Source organism: Crinia signifera, chromosome 1 (assembly GCF_055691185.1).
Source record: "Crinia signifera chromosome 1, ASM5569118v1, whole genome shotgun sequence".
Classification (NCBI taxonomy): Eukaryota; Metazoa; Chordata; class Amphibia; order Anura; family Myobatrachidae; genus Crinia; species Crinia signifera.
In genome coordinates this window covers 233,511,495-233,534,673 of record NC_139217.1, presented here as the reverse complement: position 1 = coordinate 233,534,673, position 23,179 = coordinate 233,511,495, and the positions used below count along the sequence as shown (strand labels likewise).

At 44.6% G+C, this 23,179-nt stretch overlaps 1 protein-coding gene across 1 annotated transcript in view; it reads left to right on the top strand.

The window, feature by feature from the left end:
• The window catches only part of UPF1 (UPF1 RNA helicase and ATPase), a 66,001-nt gene that overhangs the window by 5,442 nt on the left and 37,380 nt on the right, over positions 1-23,179 (top strand). Inside the window, exons 2-4 of the mRNA XM_083179439.1 lie at positions 14,418-14,557; positions 15,853-15,942; positions 19,256-19,423. Coding sequence (XP_083035565.1) covers positions 14,418-14,557; positions 15,853-15,942; positions 19,256-19,423 — 398 coding nt within the window. The remainder of the gene's footprint in view (positions 1-14,417; positions 14,558-15,852; positions 15,943-19,255; positions 19,424-23,179) is intronic.

Here is a 23,179-nt window from a genome sequence, read left to right as displayed (position 1 = left end):
GGGGGCAAAATACCGTGTATGACCTTATACAAAGGCTATATTTCAGATGTACAATTGAAAATGGAAGCTTCTCTTAGGAAATCCCGGGTCTCCACAGATAACTCACGATAGCCTCTAAAGGTCCAATTCATGGTGTTCTAGCCTCCACTAGTAGTCACCAACGTGTTTCTGCTTATAATAAGCCTTCCTCAGGTACAGCCATGCGAATTCAGCCTGGTGAATGGATTCACCAGCAATCCATTCACCAGGCTAAATCTGCATGGCTGTGTATCAATATTGTATTTGCCTTAGAAGCAGCATGGGGTCAATCTATTTAGGTACAAGTTTTCAAAAAGTATATTTTTTTTTCCTGAAAATTGCACATCTGGCACCTGGGAATTGTGGTATCCAATTAAAATCCCAATTCACAGTAGAAGTCGTGAGAGGTGGTGTGATTTTTGGAAAAATCACACCAAACAAAACTTGAAAACCATGCTGGGCAGAAAACTGAGCTAACAGGACCCTATAGAAGTTTGTTCTGTGGAGGTTTTTGAAAGGCATCTAATACGATATTTACACGTTGGCAATAGTTGAAAAATTTATAGCAGCCATTTTTCATCAAATTAGTCTTTCCACCTAATGATGTACATAAAATGAATTCTAAAACTTGGTAATAATGTGGATTAAACACTTCTACCATCTGCAAGTTCAAAAAAACCTGTCCTATCACTGTAGCACCTCCACACACGTCTGTCTAATATTTATCATTAGTGAGCTCTTTTAGATGAATTCACCTGAAAACAGACATGTCTATTGTCCAGATTATGCTATTTGAACCCCCCCCAAATGCATTGGGAGAAATGTACCTAAAGTGCTGTACCGACAGTTTTTACTTTTGAATTAAAGGTTTCGCTTACCTATTCACCTGCCACACAAAATAAAAACGCTTTATTCTATAAAATGCAAGATTGGAATTGGATTGCATATTGGATTGCAGTGAGAAGTGCTTTCAGGATCAAACTCATTTAATTGGTTGACCCCAATATTTCTCTGTTCAAGCTTTATTTTTTATATGCTATGCAGCTCAAGAAGACAATGTAATTAAAAATCCAGCATTCATATAAAAACAGGGTACTTATATGTTAGTTGGGCGCCCACTAAGCTATTTGCTTAGTTTTTCCCGCAGGGCTCGCCACACTATATAAAATCAACTCCATGCCAGCATGGATAGTGGGGGTATGAGCGTACTAACTATAGTGGATGCCCAACTAACATAAGTACCAAAAACCGTATATACCAGTAACAGTCACTGGGTTTCCGTAATCATATTACAGGACAGAATTCAATTGTTTACATTGCAATAAGCAGTAGGTACTAACATTGGCAGCACCCTTAGCTGGATAGCTTAAATGTAGAAATATGAACTGTTTGGACAGCCAAATGGCACTTTTTGGGTTGTGTCCAGCACCTTTTTGGCTCTAACTATTTTACACGGCTAAACCCGGCCTGTCTGGGCAATACGAGCATGATTTAAAAAAATAAAAGTTCAATGTCTCCACCCATCACCTGTTACTTTAGAACGCGAGATTGAGCGCCATAATCAAATTAAGACATTTGAACATCCTGGTCATTTTATAAGGTTTTTAATAGTATATATCAGTGGTATACGGTCACTGAACCGACCACTGATGGTTGCCATGGGGTTAGATCGACAGTCAAAAGGTCTACATGGGGTTTTTCACTTTTGTGCCGACTAGAGCGTGGTGGGTGAATAGAATAGTGTGCTGAGCGTACCGTGCCCGAAGCATGGCGAGCCATGTGAGGGAATGCGGTGTACTTTTTTCGTCTCCTTGTCGACTGTGATAAACCCCATGTCAACTTTTTGACTGTCGACCTAATACTTGTGTTGCCCTAATGTCCCTGTTGACCTTGATGCATATTACATTTCAGTGGTCGACCTAATGCATGTTGACCCATGTGAGGCTGGCATATTTCCAGTAGTATCATTCCATCATAATTGGAGTAACTTTGAAGATTGTCCTCACCTGACCATCTCCAATTCTGATAACCGTTTTACATGGAGGTCGGCGTGTATATCAAACTAAAATGTCACTGATCGCAGTGCACTGTTTAGGCTATTTTTAGGCTACTGCTGTCAATTTACACAACATTTACTCCTCTAGGCCTACCACAGCAGTAACCTAAACATTGCTTATTGTGTGCATGGAGTTAAGGTGCGTACACACAGGGGCGATTTTGTGCCAAATCGCAGGAAATATGGTCGCTAAGCGACCATATTGCCCGCAATGGGAGTGTGCACCGGCGATATATCGCCGGGTGCGCTCTCCCGTTTTTGCCCCTGTGGTGATCGCTGGTCGCAGGAACATGCTCCTGCGACCAGCTGATTACCACTGCCGGGCTTCCCCCGGCAGTTTCTTTTTCATCAGCGTCCATCTCTGGTCGCTGATGTAAAGTAGAAAGTGAGCAATATATTGCTCAGCCATATATTGCTCAGCAATATATGGCTGAGCAATATATCTCCCCCGTGTGTACACAGCATTAGTCACTCAGATGCAGATTTATTAAGCTCGGTGAAGTGATAAACTGTCTGTTTTTTTATCTCCGGCCAATAAGCTCCTACCTGTGAAGTTACAGGCTTGATTTGAAAAATGACAGGCGGGAACTGATTGGACGGTGATAAAAACGAGACACTTTATCATTTCACCAAGCTTAATAAAATCTGCCCCTCATTACCTACTCCTACTGTAGAGGCCACAATATGCAGACTAGTACTGCATAATGTAAACTAAAACTTTACCAAAATTAGGATGTATACAGACAGGGTGGAGTGGAGAAAAGGAGAGCATTGTGAGGGGAGGTGACGAGGGAGAAGACTTGTAGGGTGTGTTGTGATAGGGAATGAATGGGGGCGCGGTGACGGTGTGGCAAGGTGATAGGTGGTTGACGGGTGGGGTGAAGTGAGGGAGGGGAAGAAGCAATGAGGCAGGTCTTGTTCTTTTACCAGCACCGGCAGGCCACCCCTACAAGTCTCCATCTTTCATGGGGGGGGCGGTGCCACAAAAAAGAGCGCATTTCTGGTGGACACACTCATTTTGTAAAGCTAGTCTGCAATTTAGGGTAAAATGAGCGCTTTAGCGCACATTTCTGATCACTGTCTGTAAAGCATGACTATCAGAGTTACTATGTCCTGTCTGTCCGTTAATCCCTTCTAAGGTGTTTTTGCCCAAATAGCTGAGTGGGACAGTTGTGAATGAAAATCACAGAAATGTTGTGCTTTCTGAGCTGCTCAAGCCACCATGTCACTTACAAACATTTGATCACTATTACCCCTTTTACACGGCCGCAAAAGCCTGAGTTTTCCTCTCGTGGACTGGGTCAACCCATGTCCACTTACACAGGACTTCTGACCAGGTTGGAACATGGACAGGACCTAGGTACTGGGCAGTGTAAATTGGTATGCTGGGTCATCTGACCCGGCTCCTGTTTACAGCAATGGGGATGCCCAACCTCTGGACTGCAGCTTCCTGTGATCAGTAAGGAGGTTGGATGGGGGTGCACACAGCTTCTGCTGCTGTACTGTTGTGCAGATAGCGGAGGCTGTAAAGAGGTGAATGGATGCCTGTATGCGGCATCCATTCACCTCGTGGACGGGGGCTGCTCGAAGTGCATGGGGGCTGGGGGCCCTAGTGCAACAATCAGCGTTACTGGTGCTTGGAAATGATGTCTCCAAGTGCCACCCCTGTTTACACTGCGGGTCGGCACTGAACAGTTCCAAATACCGGGTCGGATCCGGAATTTTGGTGTAAGAGGGGTATTGGTTAACATTTCTGTCCCTTTCAGGTGTTTGAACTAAACAACAACTTAAGGCCCCCATCCACAAGTGCGAGGTATCACATGCGGTACCCCGCAATCTCACTTGGTGACTCTTGGGGGACAGGATTGCATAGAATACATTGTATGCGGACCTTTTGCATACAATGTATCTTATGTGATCCTAGCAGGGTAAACCAGCAAATTTGTGGAAGCCAGTGAGATCTGCGATGCGAGGTGCACGGGAGTGCTCATGGCATCGCAATCACAGGAAAAGCACCTGCAATGTGCTGGTTTTCAAACGATGCATTGCAGAAAAACATCGCAATAGCATGAAACAGGCCATATCGCACTAGTGGATGGGAGCCTTTAGATATATCTTATGCGATTTATCTTGGGTTGATCAATCGCATGCAAAAAAGACACCAAATTACAAAATCCGATGGAATCACTCCCGGGAAGGCCCAGGGAGAGTTCAAGGGAAATTGCATTAGACTTCAGGGTCAGGCATATCATTTTAGTGTATGGGGCCCTTAAGTGTAGCTATGTGCAAGAAAATGATTGCTTGGCATACAAATACAGTGGCTGATGGTACACAAACTTGGTTTCATGTTTTGAAACATTGTTCCATAAAATATATTTGTGTTTCTCCTTCATCCTCTGGGGACACTGAAGTACTACGCTGGGGATAGTGTGGTGTTATGGAGGAGTTGGCACTTTAAGAACTTGAAGTGTGGTGTGGCTCCTCCCCCTCTATCCCCCCCTCAGACTCCAGTCTTAGTTTAGTGCCCGGAGGAGTAGGATCCCTGGGCAAGAGGCTCCCGCAGGGGTCTCTGGTTGTCCGTTTTTTGTTTTGTATAGAAGTGTGCAGGCAGCCTGAGTGTTAGACTGGCTGCCTGCAGTGTGTATAAAGCTCTCTGGGAGGTCAGAGCGGCACTGCGTGCGGTGCACGCTGCTGACCTCAGCCGCCTGCACTCTAGGTGTGGGGAAGCAGCCACAGCCGCTCGCGGCTTGTGTTACTGCTCCGTTGGCTAGTCACCCGCCGGAGAGATCAGGACTGGGGCGCTGGGCGCCGGGTGACTGCTGGATCAGAGTCACGCGCTGGTCCAGCTGAGGGGCAGACTGTGTCTCAGCGCCGCTGTCCTCAGCGCGCGCTGGGACGGAGGAAGGAGGAGGCGTGTCATGGGCGTCTCCTCCAGGTTAAAAATCCTCAGTGCAGCAAACGCTGCCTTCCTAATAGCCCACGCTGCCTTCCTCTGTTTGTTGTGCCTCTTCAGAGCCCTTCTGCTTCAGGACAGCAAAGCGTTTTTCATCCCAGACTGGACAGACTGTGTCACTGCGCTGGGTGAGTGAAGGGGTTCTCCTTTTTAGGAGTCCCCGCTTGGAGTATTCTGGTGGGCTAATTCGGGGAAGGTAAGCTCCTCTCCCCCTATTGTATTTCCTTCTTTTACACTGCTGGGTTTACACTGCTATCTGTGTGTTAGAGTGTGCTGTGTGAAAGTTTGTATTGGATTGCATTATGGCAACAAAAGCTTCTGGCTCTAAGGCTTCTCAGAAGCTGTTCACCTGCACTCAGTGTAATCAGCAATTTACACAACATGTGAAAGGTGTGTCACTGTGTAAGGATTGCTATAAAGGAGGGGCTGTTCAACAGCAAGCTGCTCTCCTTAATGCTGAAGGGGTTACAAGTGTGTTAGCTACCTTAGCTTCTGAGCTGGCAGCGTCTCGTAGGGACAGGGAGATTTTACATTCTCATCTGTCTACTATGTCTTCTGCTGAGCCTTCATGGGCCAGAGAGTTGATTAGGTCAGTGGATTCGCTGGTACAATCCACCGTTATGCCTACACAGTCCAGCGCCCCCCCTCCACCTAAAAAAAGGGGTGCTCCTTTGGTTTTGAGGATTGATACCTCTGATGAGGAGGAAGTTAACCCTCTAGAGGAGGGGGAGTGTCAGGTGTTGGATTATACCTTTGCACCTGTGGATGAAGAGCAGGGTGTTCAGGATGAGGCTCAAGGTTTAGAGGCCTTGATTCAGGCTATTAAGGTGACTCTTAATGTTGCTGAGCAAGAACCTCCTGCTCCGGTTTCTATTTTTGGCCGTCCTGTTAAAGCTGCGGTAACTTTTCCTGAGTCCATAGAGTTGGAGAAGCCTCTGTTGGACATTTGGAAAGTGCCTGAGAAAAAGTTTCAGTTATCCAGGCGCTTTAAGGCGTCTTACCCTTTTGCCCCGGAAGCCAGGGCGAAATGGGAGAACCCGCCGTTAGCGGACGCTTCCGTCTCTAAGCTTTCAAAGAAGGCAGCGCTTCCCATTCCGGGAGCGGTGGCCCTGAAGGAGGCGCCAGATAGGCGTTTGGAGGCGGGGCTTAAGCACATCTTTTCTACGGCTGGGGTTTCTTTGCGTCCTATTTTTGTTATCTCCTGGGTCAGCAGGGCCATGGAGAAATGGGCAGAGGATTTGTCCAGGGGCTTGGAGGAGCAGAGGCCTCCTGAGGAGTTAGCTCAGTTGGCTGATCAAATGCGGGAATCCGCGGCATATATTGGAGAGGCGGCCAGGGATTCGGCTTCACTGGTGGCAAGGATCTCGGCTCTGTCTATTACAGCCAGACGGTCTTTGTGGCTTAAGTCTTGGCAGGCGGAGGCGGATATAAAAAAAGCAGTGGAAGCTCTTCCCTTTACGGGGGATGTTCTTTTTGGCCCAGAGCTGGATAGATTAATTGCTCAGGCGACAGGGGGTAAATCTACCTTCCTCCCTTCCTCAGCGCCTCCTCCGAAAAAACCTTACCAGGGTCCGGCTTTTCGCTCCTTTCGAGGGGCCCCAAAATTTAGAGGTAAGTCCAGAGGTTCCTTTACCTCGGGCCGTGGTAGAGGTAGAGGCTTTGGCGCCGCCACCTCCGCCGCGAACCCTGGCTCCCGGCGTGCAGACGCCAAGCAGCCAGAAAAGCCCGCGGCATGACGCCCTCCCCTCCTACCTGGGGGATCCCAGAGTAGGAGCGCGGCTTCTGGATTTCCGGCAGGTCTGGGAAGAATCCTGCAAGGACAAGTGGGTTCTCTCAGTCGTGTCTCGGGGATACAAACTAGAGTTTGCCGGTTCTCCTCCTCAACAGTTTTTTACGATGGGTCTTCCGCATGCGGAAAAAGACTCCCAGTTACTACTCCAAGCAGTTCAGCGGTTGTTATCAGCCGGCGTGGTAATGCATGTCCCAACCGATCAACGCAAAGAGGGGTTTTATTCTCCTCTTTTCCTGGTTCCAAAACCAGACGGGTCGGTAAGGCCGATCTTAAATTTAAAGAAGCTGAACGAGTACATTATGTACCACAGATTCAAAATGGAGTCGCTTCGCTCGGTGGTGGCAGGTCTGGAACCGGGGGAATATTTGGCATCCTTGGACGTCAAGGATGCCTATCTACATATTCCCATTTACGACTTACACCAGAGGTTCCTTCGGTTCGCAATCAAGGACCAACATTTTCAATTTCGGGCTCTGCCCTTTGGCCTGTCATCGGCGCCTCGCCTTTTTACCAAGGTAATGGCAGTCATGGTTGCCTTTCTCCACACACTAGGAGTCAAGATTGTTCCGTATCTGGACGATTTGTTGATAAAAGCCGGATCCAGGAGTCAGCTGGAACAGGCTCTTCACGTGACTTGTCAGACCTTGATTCGGCATGGCTGGATTCTAAACTATGGCAAATCCCAGATGGTACCTTCCCAAAGGATTTTGTTTCTTGGACTGATTCTGGACACAGAAGTACAGCGGGTCTTCCTTCCCTTGGAGAAAATTGCCTCGATTCAGGACTTGGTGAAGCAGGTGCTTCGTCCTCGGAGGGTGTCGGTGCACCTTTGCATTCGGTTGCTTGGCAAGATGGTCGCCTCCTTCGAGGCTCTGTCTTTCGGCCGTTTCCACTCCAGGACTTTTCAACTCGATCTGTTGAGACAGTGGTCGGGTTCGCATGTCCACATGCACAGGACGGTAATTCTTTCACCCTGCAGTCGGCTGTCCCTTCACTGGTGGCTTCACACGGCCAATCTGTTGGAGGGGCGTCGGTTCGGAGTCTGGGAGTGGACTATCATCACGACGGATGCCAGCCTGAGGGGCTGGGGGGCGGTTGTGATGGGACGTCACTTTCAGGGCCGTTGGTCTCCGCAGGAATCAAGGCTGCCGATAAATATTCTGGAGATTCGGGCTATCCGTCTGGCTCTTCTCAAGGCGGACCTGTTCATCAGAGGGAAGCCGATCCGAATTCAGTCGGACAATGCCACGGCTGTGGCATATATCAACAGACAGGGTGGAACGCGCAGTCGGGCAGCTATGCAGGAGGTACGCCCGATCCTTCAATGGGCGGAGAGAAATTCTCTGGCCTTCTCGGCGGTGTTCATTCCAGGGGTGGACAATTGGGAAGCGGACTACTTAAGTCGCCAGGATGTGCACCCAGGGGAGTGGGCTCTGCATCCGGAGGTGTTTGGCCAGATTGTCAATCGTTGGGGGTTACCTCAGATAGACATGATGGCATCCAAACGGAATTGCAAGGTGGCTCAGTATTGTTCCAGGTCACGAGATCCGGAGGCAGTGGCGACGGATGCTCTGACCGCAGAGTGGAATTACCATCTAATCTATGTGTTCCCTCCGTTACCCTTGATTCAGTTAGTACTCAAACGGATCAAGCGCGAGAAGGCAACGGTGATTTTCATTGCTCCAAACTGGCCTCGTCGGCCTTGGTTTGCCGATCTTCAGGGGCTCCTGATAGATCAACCCTGGCTACTGCCTCAAAGAGAGGATCTATTGAAACAGGGACCATTCGTCTACCAAGAATTAAGGCAGCTGCGTTTGACGGCGTGGCTGTTGAGGCCGAGCTGCTGAGTAGGCGTGGGGTACCTAAAGAGGTCATTCCCACAATGATGAGAGCCAGGAAGGAGGTTACTTCCCGGCATTATTACATGATTTGGAAGGCTTATGTGTCGTGGTGTGAACGACACAAGTGCCCTACAGCTGTTTTTTCTTTGTCCCGATTGTTGAGGTTTCTGCAATCAGGGTTTGAGGCGGGCCTTCGTTTAGGGTCCCTTAAGGTCCAGGTGTCCGCCTTGTCGGTTTTCTTTCATAGGCGATTAGCCTTGATGCCGGAAATACAAACATTCTTGAATGGGGTTCTAAGGCTGCCGCCTCCGGTAAGACCTCCGGAAGAACCTTGGGATCTTCCTTTGGTGCTGGACTATCTCAAGTCGGAGGTGTTTGAGCCTTTAGAATCTATTGATTTACGTTTACTTACCTGGAAGACGGTGATCTTACTGGCTTTGGCATCGGCTAGACGAGTGTCTGACCTCAGTGCTCTCTCATGTCGTTCTCCGTATTTGGTGTTCCACTCAGATAGGGCGGAACTCCGGACTAGATTGGATTACTTGCCAAAAGTGGTGACGGCTTATCATCTTAATCAGCCAATCGTGGTTCCGGCCTTGACAGGAGAGTTCGCTTCACTGGATGTGGTCAGAACTTTGCGGGTTTATGTGGACAGAACCAAGGATCTCAGGAAGTCAGATTCTCTGTTTGTCCTATACTGTTCCGCAAAACGTGGTTGGCCGGCTACCAAGCAAACTTTGGCCAGGTGGATTTGTCTAACCATTAAACAAGCTTATGTTCAGGCCTCCCGGCCTCCGCCTACTAGAGTTTCGGCTCATTCCACCCGTTCGGTGGGACCTTCTTGGGCGGCGGCCAGGGGGGTGTCTCTTTCTCAGGTATGTAGGGCAGCCACTTGGTCTGGGCCCAATACCTTTATTAAGTTTTATAGGTTTGACACCTTCGCGGCATCCTCTACTAGGTTTGGCCGCGCGGTGCTTCAGGATGCCCAGCGCCTTCCCGCCCGTGGGGATGGCTTTGGGACGTCCCCAGCGTAGTACTTCAGTGTCCCCAGAGGATGAAGGAGAAAATAGGAATTTGGTACTCACCGATAATTCCCTTTCTCCGAATCCGAAGGGGACACTGAGCGCCCTCCCGGCACTGGTCTTCTGGTAAGGGAGGGGTTTTTACAGGTCGCATGTGGCCAGGTTGTGTTGCATGCGATGGTCTGTATGTAAGTTCTTTTGACTTATTTTTTGTTTCGGTGTCTTGTTTTCATTCTCTCTCTCTCTGTCAGAGGTTTCCTGGTCTCTTTTCTCCTCTCGGGCACAGTAACTAAGACTGGAGTCTGAGGGGGGGATAGAGGGGGAGGAGCCACACCACACTTCAAGTTCTTAAAGTGCCAACTCCTCCATAACACCACACTATCCCCAGCGTAGTACTTCAGTGTCCCCTTCGGATTCGGAGAAAGGGAATTATCGGTGAGTACCAAATTCCTATTATTTGATGCATTATTTTGTGTGTTCACACATTGGTCCCATCCACAAGATACCTCATTGAAATATAACAATATTGCCAAATGCTGAATAATCCATTATCCAATATGCTTCTTGTTCTGAGCATTTTGTATACTCCACCTGTACTTGAGGAAGGGAGGGTTGTTTTTTTCTGTTTGTAATTCTATAGCTCGCCACAGAGCACATGTACAGTAGAAAGCTTTAGCAGTCGACAAACCAGTTTTGTGACCAGTATACTAGGATATTATAGGTACAGTTGTGCTCATATGTTTACATACCCTATCAGAATTTGTGATTTTCTGGCCATTTGACAGAGCATATGAGTGATAACCCACAAACTTTTCCTTCCCTCATGGTTAGTGGTTGGGTGAAGCCATTTATTGTCAAACAACTGTTTACTCTTTTTAAATCATAATGACAACATAAACTACCCAAATGACCCTGATGAAAAGTTTACATACCTCAGTTCTTAATACCGTGTCTCTTGTGGTAGTTGTGGATGAGGCTCTTTATTTTCTCATATGGTAAAACTGCCTATTCTTCTTGGCAAAAAGCCTCCAGTTCCTGTAAATTCGTGGGCTGTCTTGCATGAACTGTATGTTTGAGATCTCCCCAGAATGGCTCAATGGTATTGAGATCAGGAGACTGAGATAGCCACTCCAGAACCTTCAGTTTATTCTGCTGTAGCCAATGACAGGTCGACTTGGCCTTGTGTTTTGGATCATTGTCATGTTGGGCTTGCGCAGCTTTCGGGCTGATGAGTGCAAATTTTCCTCCACTATTTTCTGATAACATGCTGCATTCATCTTGCGTGCCATCAATTTTGACCAAGTTTCCAATTCTTTTGTAGCTCACACATCCCCAAAACATCAGCAATCCACCTCTGTGTTTCACACTAGGAATGGTGTACCTTTCGTCATAGGCCTTGTTGACTCCTCCTCAAATGTAACATTTATGGTTGTGGCCAAAAAGTAAAATTTTGGTCTCATCACTCCAAATGACTTTGTTTGTTCCAGAAGTCTTGAGTCTTGTCTCTGTGCTGTTTGGAGTATTGTAAGCTGGATGCTTTGTGGCATTTGCGTAGTAATGGCTTTCTCCTGTTGACTGGACGATGCAGCCCATTTTGCTTTAAATGCTTGATTTATTGTGCATGTTGAAACAACCACACCCCTTTTTTTTTTTTTTTTTTTTTTAATAGAGTCCTGTATTTCAGCTGAAGTTACTTGTGGATTTTTCTTTGCATCCCGAACAATTTTCCTGGCAGTTGTGGCTGAAATTTTTGTTGGTCTACCTGACCGTGATTTGGTTTCCACAGAATCCCTCAATTTCCACTTCTTAATTAGAATTCGAACACTGCTGATTGGCCTTCTCAATTGTTGGATATCTTTTTATATGCCTTTACTGTTTTTATGCAGTTCAATTACCTTTTCCTGCAGATCCTTTGACAATTCTTTTGCTTTCCCCATGACTCTGAATCCAGACACGTCCGTGCAGCACTGGATGAAAGATGCAAGGGTCTTTCAGGAGACCAGAAACTCACTGACCTTTTATACACACACACACATTACAAGCAAACAGATCACAGGTGTGGGTGGTTACATTTAGTAGCCATACAAACCCGTTTGTGTCAACTTGTGTGCATGTTATCAAGCCAAAATCTCCAGGGCATGTAAACTTTTGATCAGGGTCATTTGGGTAGTTTCTGTTGACATTATGATTTTAAAAGAATAAACACAATTGTTTGACAATAAATGGCTTCACCCAACCACTAACCATGAATGAAAGAAAAGTTTGTGAGTTATCACTCATATTCTTGGACAAATAGCCAGAAAATCCCAAATTCTGCTAGGGTATGTAAACATATGAGCACAACTGTATGTACTTCTGGAAAACTCTATACTTAAGTATATTAACAAACTGTTAATCTGTATGTTAGTACATAATAGGGGTTATGCAATCCAGGATCCCTCCTGACAGCTGTGATCCTGGCCCGTTGGTTGTTTGCCCAACAGCAAATCGGCAGGAGGGATTCAATGTCCTGTCTGCCGATCTGCGTAAAGGGGGCGTGGCCGTGAAAATGTCCGTGGATTGTTGATCTGCGACCGGGTTTGCGACAATCCACAGCTGTTATTGGCATAACTTGCCCAACAGCTTCTAAAGTGGGTCTCGTTCTGCCGTGATCCCTCTTCAATGCTGTCGATAAAGATAGCATTGAATAGTGCCCTGCCACTATTTCCCTCGTCGAAAATAGCGGTGGACGATTGCATACCCCCCAATAAGTCCTCATTTTCTATGCCATATAACAACTAGCATTGTTTCCGCATTTCATTCTTGTGAGTAAAAATACATATGAAATGCCATTTGTGGATTATTTACCAGTGTAGCTTACTGTGGGCCAGATGTATCAAGCTTCAAAAAGTGATAATGGAGAGCAATAAGGAACCAGCCAATCCGCTCCGACCTGTCTTTTCTACCCCAGCCTATAACATGACAGGAGCTGATTGACTGTCAATCACTCTCCATTTTAACCATGTAAAACCCATGGATAGAAAGCACTATTGACTGTGTATATAAAACAAATAATGCTGACACTTCTGGGCAAAAATTCCTAGTGTTTATGTAACCCTGGATGTATATTGTATGGGATCTGGAGGAAGGTGATGATGATTTTTTTATTTATTTTTTAAACTCTACTTAATTAAGGTATTAGGTTGGCTGTTTATTTTATTTTTTAATCACTCTCAACTTTATCACTTTTAGAAGCTTGATATATCTGGTCTTTATGGGGCTTGCACACGTAACGATCCCCAGGCATTTTCTAAGCGATCTCACTTAGAAAATGCCCCTACATGCCCTACATGTAGGGGGGGAACGATGTGTGTCACTATCACCCCTGCGATTTAATATCCAGCACCCTGGATAAATCTAGTTAATTGCCGGGATCAGGGCCAGTGTTCTTTCGGAGCACGCTGACCCTGACAGATCGCTCAGTGGCACATTGCTGTGCAGCATTGTGTGCTGAGTGTTTTGAGTAATGTAGGCCCCTTTAGTTCTTTATATCATCTTGGAATTCCACAATAGTTTCGGTGTACAAATTTCAGATATCGCAAAATATAAAAAATTATTTGGGGTCATATTTTTTTTTTTTAAGCCAACAGGCACTAGAGACCGTCCAACATAGCTATTAAAAATATAGCTCTGTTTTCATGCATCTGGCTACTGGCATTTCAGCTCGCACACCCTTGGGGTAGCAAATATGCAAAAATGTACCCATATGAGCACTACAATGGGACTTTTCTCATCACGGTCATTAGTTGCGCTATACTTTTACCTTGGTAATTATGGGACATCGTCGCATTGTCCACAGAACTTAGGTCGACAGTGTTGAGTCAACATGGGACAAGGTCGACATGTTTTTTTTTTGAGCCGACACGTGTCAGCAGGCGGTATATCATGCCCTACCATCCACTAGGGCTTGGTGGGAGAATAAAATAGTGTGCCGAGCGATGCGAGGGGCTGCAGTTGACTTCCAACTGTGTCCATGTCAACACAGTTGACATGCGGGTAAAAAAAACCATGTCGACCTTCCGACCTGTCGACATTCCAAACTGTCGACCTAAGTGGTGTCAACAATACGATCCACACCCGTAATTATTCAACAGTTATCTTTCTATAACAATTGATTTACTTGTAGTGTCCACTTAATCTCTTCCATAATGTTGTTGCTATCTTAACCCTTGGAGTGCCAAGGGAATTTGGCAAAATAGGTGTGAAAATTGGCCCAAAATTTTATTCATCATAATTACCTGTAATGTTTACCTTATTTAGGATATATAATATTTTTTTACACAACATTTTTATGTGAATTTATATAACAAATGTGAGCGACGCTGGCATTTTTAGTGGATATTTTGAGCATCTCTCATAGAGATGTTGGCACTCAAAGGGTTAATATGATTAATACCTCCTGTATTTTAATGGAACCTTAATTGGAGTTGCAACTTTTTTTTTTTTAATTATAAAATAATAAAAAATAATTATAGATACCTAAATCAAGTTATTGGTATTTGTCTGCGTTGTATGGTGCCCTGTATTATTATATTTTATTAAATAAGCAGATTCGATCAGCTGTTGACAGGTTTCACTGACCCTAGCATCAGATGCGACCATGTCGGGGAAAGCCCAGCATGGTGTGGCCACGTGATAACTGCACCAAAATATATTCTAAATAGCCATTTACTCCAAGCATCCATTTATCTTGTAGGTTAATGGGCCAGATGGCATGCTACAGAATGGCACAATTGATGATGTGGGAAAAACAAGCCAGTTGCTGGGAGAGCTGAACTTTGAAGAGGATGAAGAAGATACATACTATACAAAGGACCTCCCTGTTCATGCCTGCAGGTGGGTTCCTTTACATGCACTATACAAATCACACAGTGGTCACTCTTGCGCAGAATTTTATTGTTTTTAGATGGGGTTTCCAGATCTGAAGATAGATATAGAGAGCACCAGCTGCAGCCTCCTCCTGAATCATGGTCCTGCATCAGTGGGGGACCTAGCTAAGGCACCCAAAAGCTGAGCACAAGGTTAAGATAACCAAAAGACGGACTTTGGGCACATTTCTGCCCACACCTCAGGACACTGTGTGAGCAGAAATCTCCGATAAGTAATAGGTACCCGGTAACACTGTCAAAGGTGCGGCTGACTATTAAATAGCTCTTGTCACTTTAGAGTGGAGCATGGCAACAATAAAACAATTTAGTTAACCCCCGTCCAATAATGAAGGTGCAGTTTATGTACACAATGACTTCACATTATAGAATACAAATCCCATATTTGAAATGAATCTTATGCACAATAAAATATATTGTTAATCATGACAATAATAGTTTATGAACAGGAGATGTACAATAATTGCTTATTATTGTACATCTCTTGTTCATAAACTATGCCTTTTAGCAGTGATGTAGTTTCAGTTGTCCCCAAACCACTCAGGGAACTTGCAGAGGTGCCCTGGATTGGTGGTCCAGGACTAATAGGTAAACTAGTGCTGGTGGACTTCAGTTATAAAATGTGGATGAACAGAAAAGAATCTTCCCCCTCAAAACATAAGTGACCCTAATGGGGCCCACACAGGGAGATGGGGGTTTTGTGCTGAGCGATCTAGCTTTACCCGATCGATCACATTTGGTGCCTTTTTTTTTTATGCACTTTTATATTATTATATTGATATTACACTTATGAGTGCTCCCGAGTCTCTGAATCTATACTAAGTGCTACAGTGTATTTGCAGCAGCTTTCTTCCATGCATAGTTATTTTTTGCTCCATATAGACAGTCAAACACAGATATTGAGATGTTGCATATCAAATGAATCTGCATGGTCGATTGGTGCGTCTAACACACACACACACTCAGCTTCAATAAGACTCCTGTCACTTACTGAGTTGCATGGGCCCTGGCAGCTTACTCTCATCAGGAATCTATCGCTGTGTGGTGTATTGGGACTAGATGTATGAGGGCATGTCTGTATATTCACTTTGTCCAAACATTCGAGTGGTCATGTATTTTCAGCTATATCCGTAGCAGAAAACCTGTTTTGAAATCACTAGCCATTACATTTGTATTCTTTTTCTGAGCTGTACAGAAATATTGTTTAGTGTTGATACTTAATTGTGTTTTTTTTCCCCCATATAGCTATTGCGGGATTCATGATCCAGCTTGCGTTGTCTACTGCAATACAAGTAAAAAATGGTTCTGCAATGGACGTGGAAACACTTCTGGCAGGTAATTGTGCAAGGGTTTTTTTTTTGTTTTGTTTTCGAATATATTGCAGAGTACTAGCTTTTAGCTTCTGATTGTACCTTTTTTATAATGACTAATTCAAGCTACTGCTGAACTAAACTTGTCATGGAGGTCTGAATGCTCTGGGCATCTACAGTAGTAACACTACAGGCTGCAGAGTGCTGTTCCATACATCCTGCAAGCCACATGCATGTGCCAGCAGGTCATCTCTCTCTCCTGGAAACACTCCTGACAGAGGCGGTGTTACCATTTTGGGAAAAGGGGAGTGCTCTGTCTATTGCATACTTAGCCGAGGAAATACGGGATGTTTGTGGCCAGGCTGAGGTAGGTTCCTTTTGATTTGCAGCAGACCCCTCAATCTCAGTTCATATCTGCTGAGATTATATTAATTGATCAAATGCAGGATTATCTGTACAGATTAATAACCTTTCTAAAATCTGTTCATCTTCCCAAATGGTCCTTGGCTTGGCTGGGACTGGTGTTCATGTAAATGCCAGTCTATGCAGCCAGTACATTTATCCGAACTACCACGGCCGCTACTGACATAGATCCTACAGATTGTAAGTGCAATTTTTTTTATTTAACTTTAAATCTATTTTCATCAACAGGCACTACCTTATGGACAGATTTGGCTTAGTCCTGGAGCTTTTGGCTATGGGTACCAAAGTCATACAGGCCATCTATCAGAAGCTATTCAAACAAGAAGAAAAGCTTCTTCACCTAGCTCTCGTAACTAGCCCTGGTAGATAATATCAGTGTTCTCCCCAGAAATTTTTTCCAGCCCGAGGCATCAAGAATTAGCTGGGTGTGGGGCATCAGAATAAAAAAAAGTGGGGAGCTGCACTGTCAGAGGGACATATTTAGCACCACCTATTGTCACTCATTGTAGTTAAACAAAAGTCTCTCAGTCCACACCACCAAAAACACTATAAAAATACAGACTGTGCTCGTCGTAGGCACGTGTCAAAAATGTACACTGTAATGCCTACTACACGTGACACACCCATTACATGCCGTAATGGCCATTTCACGTTGTGCCATGCTGTAATACCTATTACATATTTTACCACATGCCATGATGCCCATTACATATACAACTGTAACAGGCAGGTGAGATGGAAGTGGAGAGCCCCCAGGTAGGTGAGAGGGGGAGCCAGGCAGAGCGCTGGAAAAGCCTCTGGCGGTGATTCACAGCTCCCTCCGGCAGGGATAGCTGCACACACTAAAGGCACAGTCCTCTCTCACTGCCAGAGCGCGGGGATCACCTCCTCACATGGTGCGCTGACTTCAACTCTCAGAAGGCGCGCTGGATACAACTCACACATCGTGCAGGACACAGCATATGGGGCTGACGCTGCTGCCACAAGGAGACTGTTGCAGAGTGCACCATTCTGCCTGGCCAGGGGAATGGCAGGGTGCACATTGCCAGGCAGAATGCCCCCAAAAAACAGCACTGTGTAGAACACTGAATATAGAACAAAGACTTCCATTTACATAAGTCATGTCCTTTGGTGTTGTACATGTGTTTTTTTGGGGGGTTTTATACGTATTTGATTTGGGCTGTGAATGCTCCTTGATAAGCTCAATAATAATCAATACAGTACAGTAATATGAAAAATAATCAAAAATAGTAAATGATGATGATAAAAAATATTAAATAAAAATAAATATCTATATTTTTTATCATTGTGTATTTATTTAGAGTGGTATTCTGAGTATGAGGTCTCCAGTAAATTAAGTGGGGAAATGGTGCTATTGGTACTGACCGTTCAATGCCTTTTGATAGAGTTCGTACTTTGCACGGTTAATAGATAATACCACATCTGGTACTGCTGTGCCGGCCTGCGTGGCCCAGCAGATTCTCCTGTCTGCTGCAGTCCCGGCGCTCCTTCGGAGTAGTGATAGAAAGTCAGTTGCAAATTGGCTGCCCCCCTATATATAGTGGACCACTTATAATGAAAAGAGCCAGTCCTTTTAGCATGTGAATATAACACGCAAATAAATTTCAGAGGCAGTCTGTTGGTGCTGTACGCATTAGTTGTACATAATTTTCCTTATAAAGTGAAGTTAGGAAGCAATAAAGGTGGTAGTTGGCTCACCTAGTAGATGTGATATCCAGTTGGGTTATGCGCCGGTAATTAAGCAGCTAGGACGGCTGTGATGGAAGGAAGCCGGTGGTTTGTTAGAGCTGCACCGGTAATTAAGCAGCTAGGGACGGCTGTGATGGAAGGAAGCCGGTGGTTTGTTAGAGCTGCGCCGGTTCTGGAGTTACCCTTGATGTTGAGCGGGCAATGCACGGTGTCCGTGCTGAAGGGCTTGGTGAGCCGACAGCACTTCCAATGCAGGAAACGGTGTAGGCGGGCAGTGCGCGGTGTCCGTGCTGGAGGGCTTGGTGAGCCGACAGCACTTCCGATGCAAGCCGTGGCAAATAGCGTGTAGCGTGGTCCAGCTAGGTTGGGCCAACAGGAGACCTCACACTGTTTTGTTGACGTCAACGCGTTTCGTAACCACTTGTATGCTGGAAACTTTTTCAAGACCGATCTGATTAGAAACTACCCAACTACCATTAAATCCTTGTAAATTCAACTCATTACTATTGTTTGAACGCCAGGACTTTGTTTCTCTGGGTGGAGCCTCAAACTCTATCCAAGTAACAAAAACTCCTGTGCAATGTGTCCACCTTGTCCTCAGTGCACATATTTATCAAATTGTATTGGTTCCATACATTTGTGGCTAAGGATTTGCGTGCAGCACTGCCTGAGCGTGATCTCACTCCTGCTTTTGAGACTCGCTTTTAAAAGTCCCAGAGTCAGCAGTATCTCCCAGATGACATGAAAACCCGATTTTTCTGTACTCACCATAAAATCAATTCCTAAGAATACTGTATTCCCTCCCTGTTGTCTGTTGTTTTACATGTTCTTTTCAACCCTATGTTCTCCTTTTTGGCTTTGCTATTCAGATAACTGTGGAGCTAGTTAGAGGAGGTTGAGTTTCAGCCATTAACTCATTAGTTAGGTTTTTAAATATTTAAAAATGTTAAGGTCCAATTTGCCTATTACAAAAAACATTGGCTTGCATTAAAATACTATTTCTGTAATTGTGGCTTACTGCCTGTTATTACAACTATGAAGTAATGAATTTCCAGTATTTGCCGTTTTAACATCCTAATGCACAAGTCTAAACCTCTAGCTGTCAGAATCCGTACTATTTACATATGACAAAATGTAATGTGCCCGTCACTTTATCTATGTGGTTCCCAAGTTTCTTTTTTTTTTTTCTTTCTTTTTTTTTTTAGCCACATTGTGAATCATTTGGTGAGAGCCAAGTGTAAAGAAGTTACTTTGCATAAGGATGGACCACTTGGAGAGACCGTGTTGGAATGCTACAATTGTGGGTGCCGAAATGTGTTTCTTCTAGGATTCATTCCTGCAAAGGCAGATTCTGTTGTTGTGCTACTGTGCAGGTGAGTCATTTTGTGACTATCTCTGGCGCTTTCTATTTCTAACTGTCTAAGAGGGTTATTCAATTCAGCATTGTATGAATAGCGATGGGATGGAGGTCCCAGAGCTATTCAACTGACTGTGCTGATAATTCTGACTAGAGAACTGCAAGTAGAAATATGACTAAATCAGTGCAGAAATGCTTTTTTTTGCCTTAGAGCGTGCACAACCCACATCATGGCTGACACAAAGTCACAATAATTAGCATTTTCCGACTTAACACTCGGCTTAAAGCATGGTAACTTTTATCTCCCGACAAAGTGCAGGATGCTATGGGGACTATTGAATAGTTCTGGGACCCTCTTCCCTGCACTATTCATATAGCGCTGAATTGAATCGCCCCCTATCAATGATGCTGTATTCTTTTCTTTTTTTTTTTTCAATCATTAACCCCTTCCTGACAGAGCTAGTTTTGGCGTTCCTGACAGAGCCATTTTTTTCAAATCTGACATGTCTCACTTAAGTGGGGATAACTTTTTTTTGCTTTTACTTATCCCAGTGATTTTGAGATTGTTTTTTCGTGACACATTGTACTTCAAATTAGTGGTAAATTTGGGTCGATACAGTCTGTGTTTTTTTGTGAAAAATACCAAAATGTCGTGAAAAAATGGAAAATTTAGCGATTTGCAAAATGTTAAATTTTCTGCTTGTGAGACAAATAATCATACCACTCAAAATAGTTAATAACTAACATAGACCATATGTCTACTTTATATTTCCATCATTATTTCAACTTCCTTTTCATTTTTTTGGACACTAGGAGGCTTACAATATGAATAGCAAATTCTCAAATTTTCAAGAAAATTTCAAACACTGATTTTTTTAGGGACCAGTTCAGTTCTGATGTGACTTTGAGGGACTTGTATGTGAGACACCCCCATAAATGATGCCATTTCAAAAACTGCACCCCTCACAGTATTCAAAACAGCATTTTGGAAGTTTGTTAACCCTTTAGGTGTTTCACAGGAATTAAAACAAAGTGTAGGTGAAATTTCAAAATTTCTTTTTTTTTGCAGATTTGCAATTTTAATACATTTTTCTAAGGAACACAGTACATTTTACTAGAGAAATGTGACTAAAAATTGATTCCCCCAATTCTTTTGTTTTCATAAATATCCTATATGTGGCCCTAGTGTGCACGTTGACCAAACCACAGGCTTCATAATAGAAGGAGCACCTACTTGATTTTGGAGACTCCTTTTTCTGAGATTATTTTTTAGGCACCATGTAGGTTTCTAGGCACCATAAGATGCTAAAATTTAGGAACCCCCCCACAAGTGACCCCATTTTGCAAACTACACCCCTCAGGGAATTCATCTAGGGGTATAGTGTACATTTCAAACCCCCAGGGGTTTCACCAATTGTGGTACAACTGGGCATTGAAAATGAAAAATTAAATTTTTTACACAAAAATGCAGTTCTGGCTCAAAATTTTTCATTTTCACAAGGAATGAAGGAGAAAAAGCACCCCAAAATATGTGCCCCAATTTCTCCCGAGTACGGCAATGCCTCACATGTGACCAAAAAATACCAGTTGGGTGCATGGCAGGACTCCGAAGGGAAGGAGTGATTTTTGGATTTTGCAGCTCAGATTCTGGTGGAATTTTGGTGGGTGCTATGTCGCATTAGCAAGACCCCCCAAGCACCAATACAGTGGAACCCCCCCACAAGTCACCCCATTTTGCAAACTACACCCCTCAGGGAATTCATCTAGGGGTATAGTGTACATTTCAAACCCCCAGGGGTTTCACCAATTTTGATACAAGTGGGCAGTGAAAATGAAAAATTACATTTTTTTACACAAAAATGCAGTTCAGGCTCAAAATTTTTCATTTTCACAAGGAATGAAGGAGAAAAAGCACCCCAAAATATGTGCCCCAATTTCTCCCGAGTACGGCAATGCCTCACATGTGACCAAAAAATACCAGTTGGGTGCATGGCAGGACTCCGAAGGGAAGGAGTGATTTTTGGATTTTGCAGCTCAGATTCTGGTGGAATTTTGGTGGGTGCTATGTCGCATTAGCAAGACCCCCCAAGCACCAATACAGTGGAACCCCCCCACAAGTCACCCCATTTTGCAAACTACACCCCTCAGGGAATTCATCTAGGGGTATAGTGTACATTTCAAACCCCCAGGGGTTTCACCAATTTTGATACAAGTGGGCAGTGAAAATGAAAAATTACATTTTTTTACACAAAAATGCAGTTCAGGCTCAAAATTTTTAATTTTCAGAAGGTATGAAGGAGAAAAAGCACCCCAAAATCTGTGCCCCAATTTCTCCCGAGTACGGCAATGCCTCACATGTGACCAAAAAATACCAGTTGGGTGCATGGCAGGACTCAGAAGGGAAGGAGTGATTTTTGGATTTTGCGGCTCAGATTTTGGTGGAATGAATGGTGGGTGCTATGTTGCATCAATACAGTGGAACCCCCCCACAAGTCACCCCATTTTGCAAAGTACACCCCTCAGGGAATTCATCTAGGGGTATAGTGTACATTTCAAACCCCCAGGGGTTTCACCAATTTTGATACAAGTGGGCAGTGAACATGAAAAATTACATTTTTTTACACAAAAATGCAGTTCTGCCTCAAAATTTTTAATTTTCAGAAGGTATGAAGGAGAAAAAGCACCCCAAAATCTGTGCCCCAATTTCTCCCGAGTACGGCAATGCCTGACATGTGACCATAAAATACCAGTTGGGTGCATGGCAGGACTCAGAACGGAAGGAGTGATTTTGTGGATTTTGCAGCTCAGATTCTGGTGGAATTTTGGTGGGTGCTATGTCGCATTAGCAAGACCCCCCAAGCACCAATACAGTGGAACCCCCCCTCAAGTCACCCCATTTTGCAAACTACACCCCTCAGGGAATTCATCTAGGGGTATAGTGTACATTTCAAACCCCCAGGGGTTTCACCAATTTTGATACAAGTGGGCAGTGAAAATGAAAAATTACATTTTTTTACACAAAAATGCAGTTCTGGCTCAAAATTTTTCATTTTCAGAAGGTATGAAGGAGAAAAAGCACCCCAAAATCTGTGCCCCAATTTCTCCCGAGTACGGCAATGCCTGACATGTGACCAAAAAATACCAGTTGGGTGCATGGCAGGACTCAGAAGGGAAGGAGTGATTTTTGGATTTTGCAGCTCAGATTCTGGTGGAATTTTGGTGGGTGCTATGTGGCATTAGCAAGACCCCCCAAGCACCAATACAGTGGAACCCCCCCACAAGTCACCCCATTTTGCAAACTACACCCCTCAGGGAATTCATCTAGGGGTATAGTGTACATTTCAAACCCCCAGGGGTTTCACCAATTTTGATACAAGTGGGCAGTGAACATGAAAAATTACATTTTTTTACACAAAAATGCAGTTCTGGCTCAAAATTTTTCATTTTCAGAAGGTATGAAGGAGAAAAAGCACCCCAAAATCTGTGCCCCAATTTCTCCCGAGTACGGCAATGCCTGACATGTGACCAAAAAATACCAGTTGGGTGCATGGCAGGACTCAGAAGGGAAGGAGTGATTTTTGGATTTTGCAGCTCAGATTCTGGTGGAATTTTGGTGGGTGCTATGTGGCATTAGCAAGACCCCCCAAGCACCAATACAGTGGAACCCCCCCTCAAGTCACCCCATTTTGCAAACTACACCCCTCAGGGAATTCATCTAGGGGTATAGTGTACATTTCAAACCCCCAGGGGTTTCACCAATTTTGATACAAGT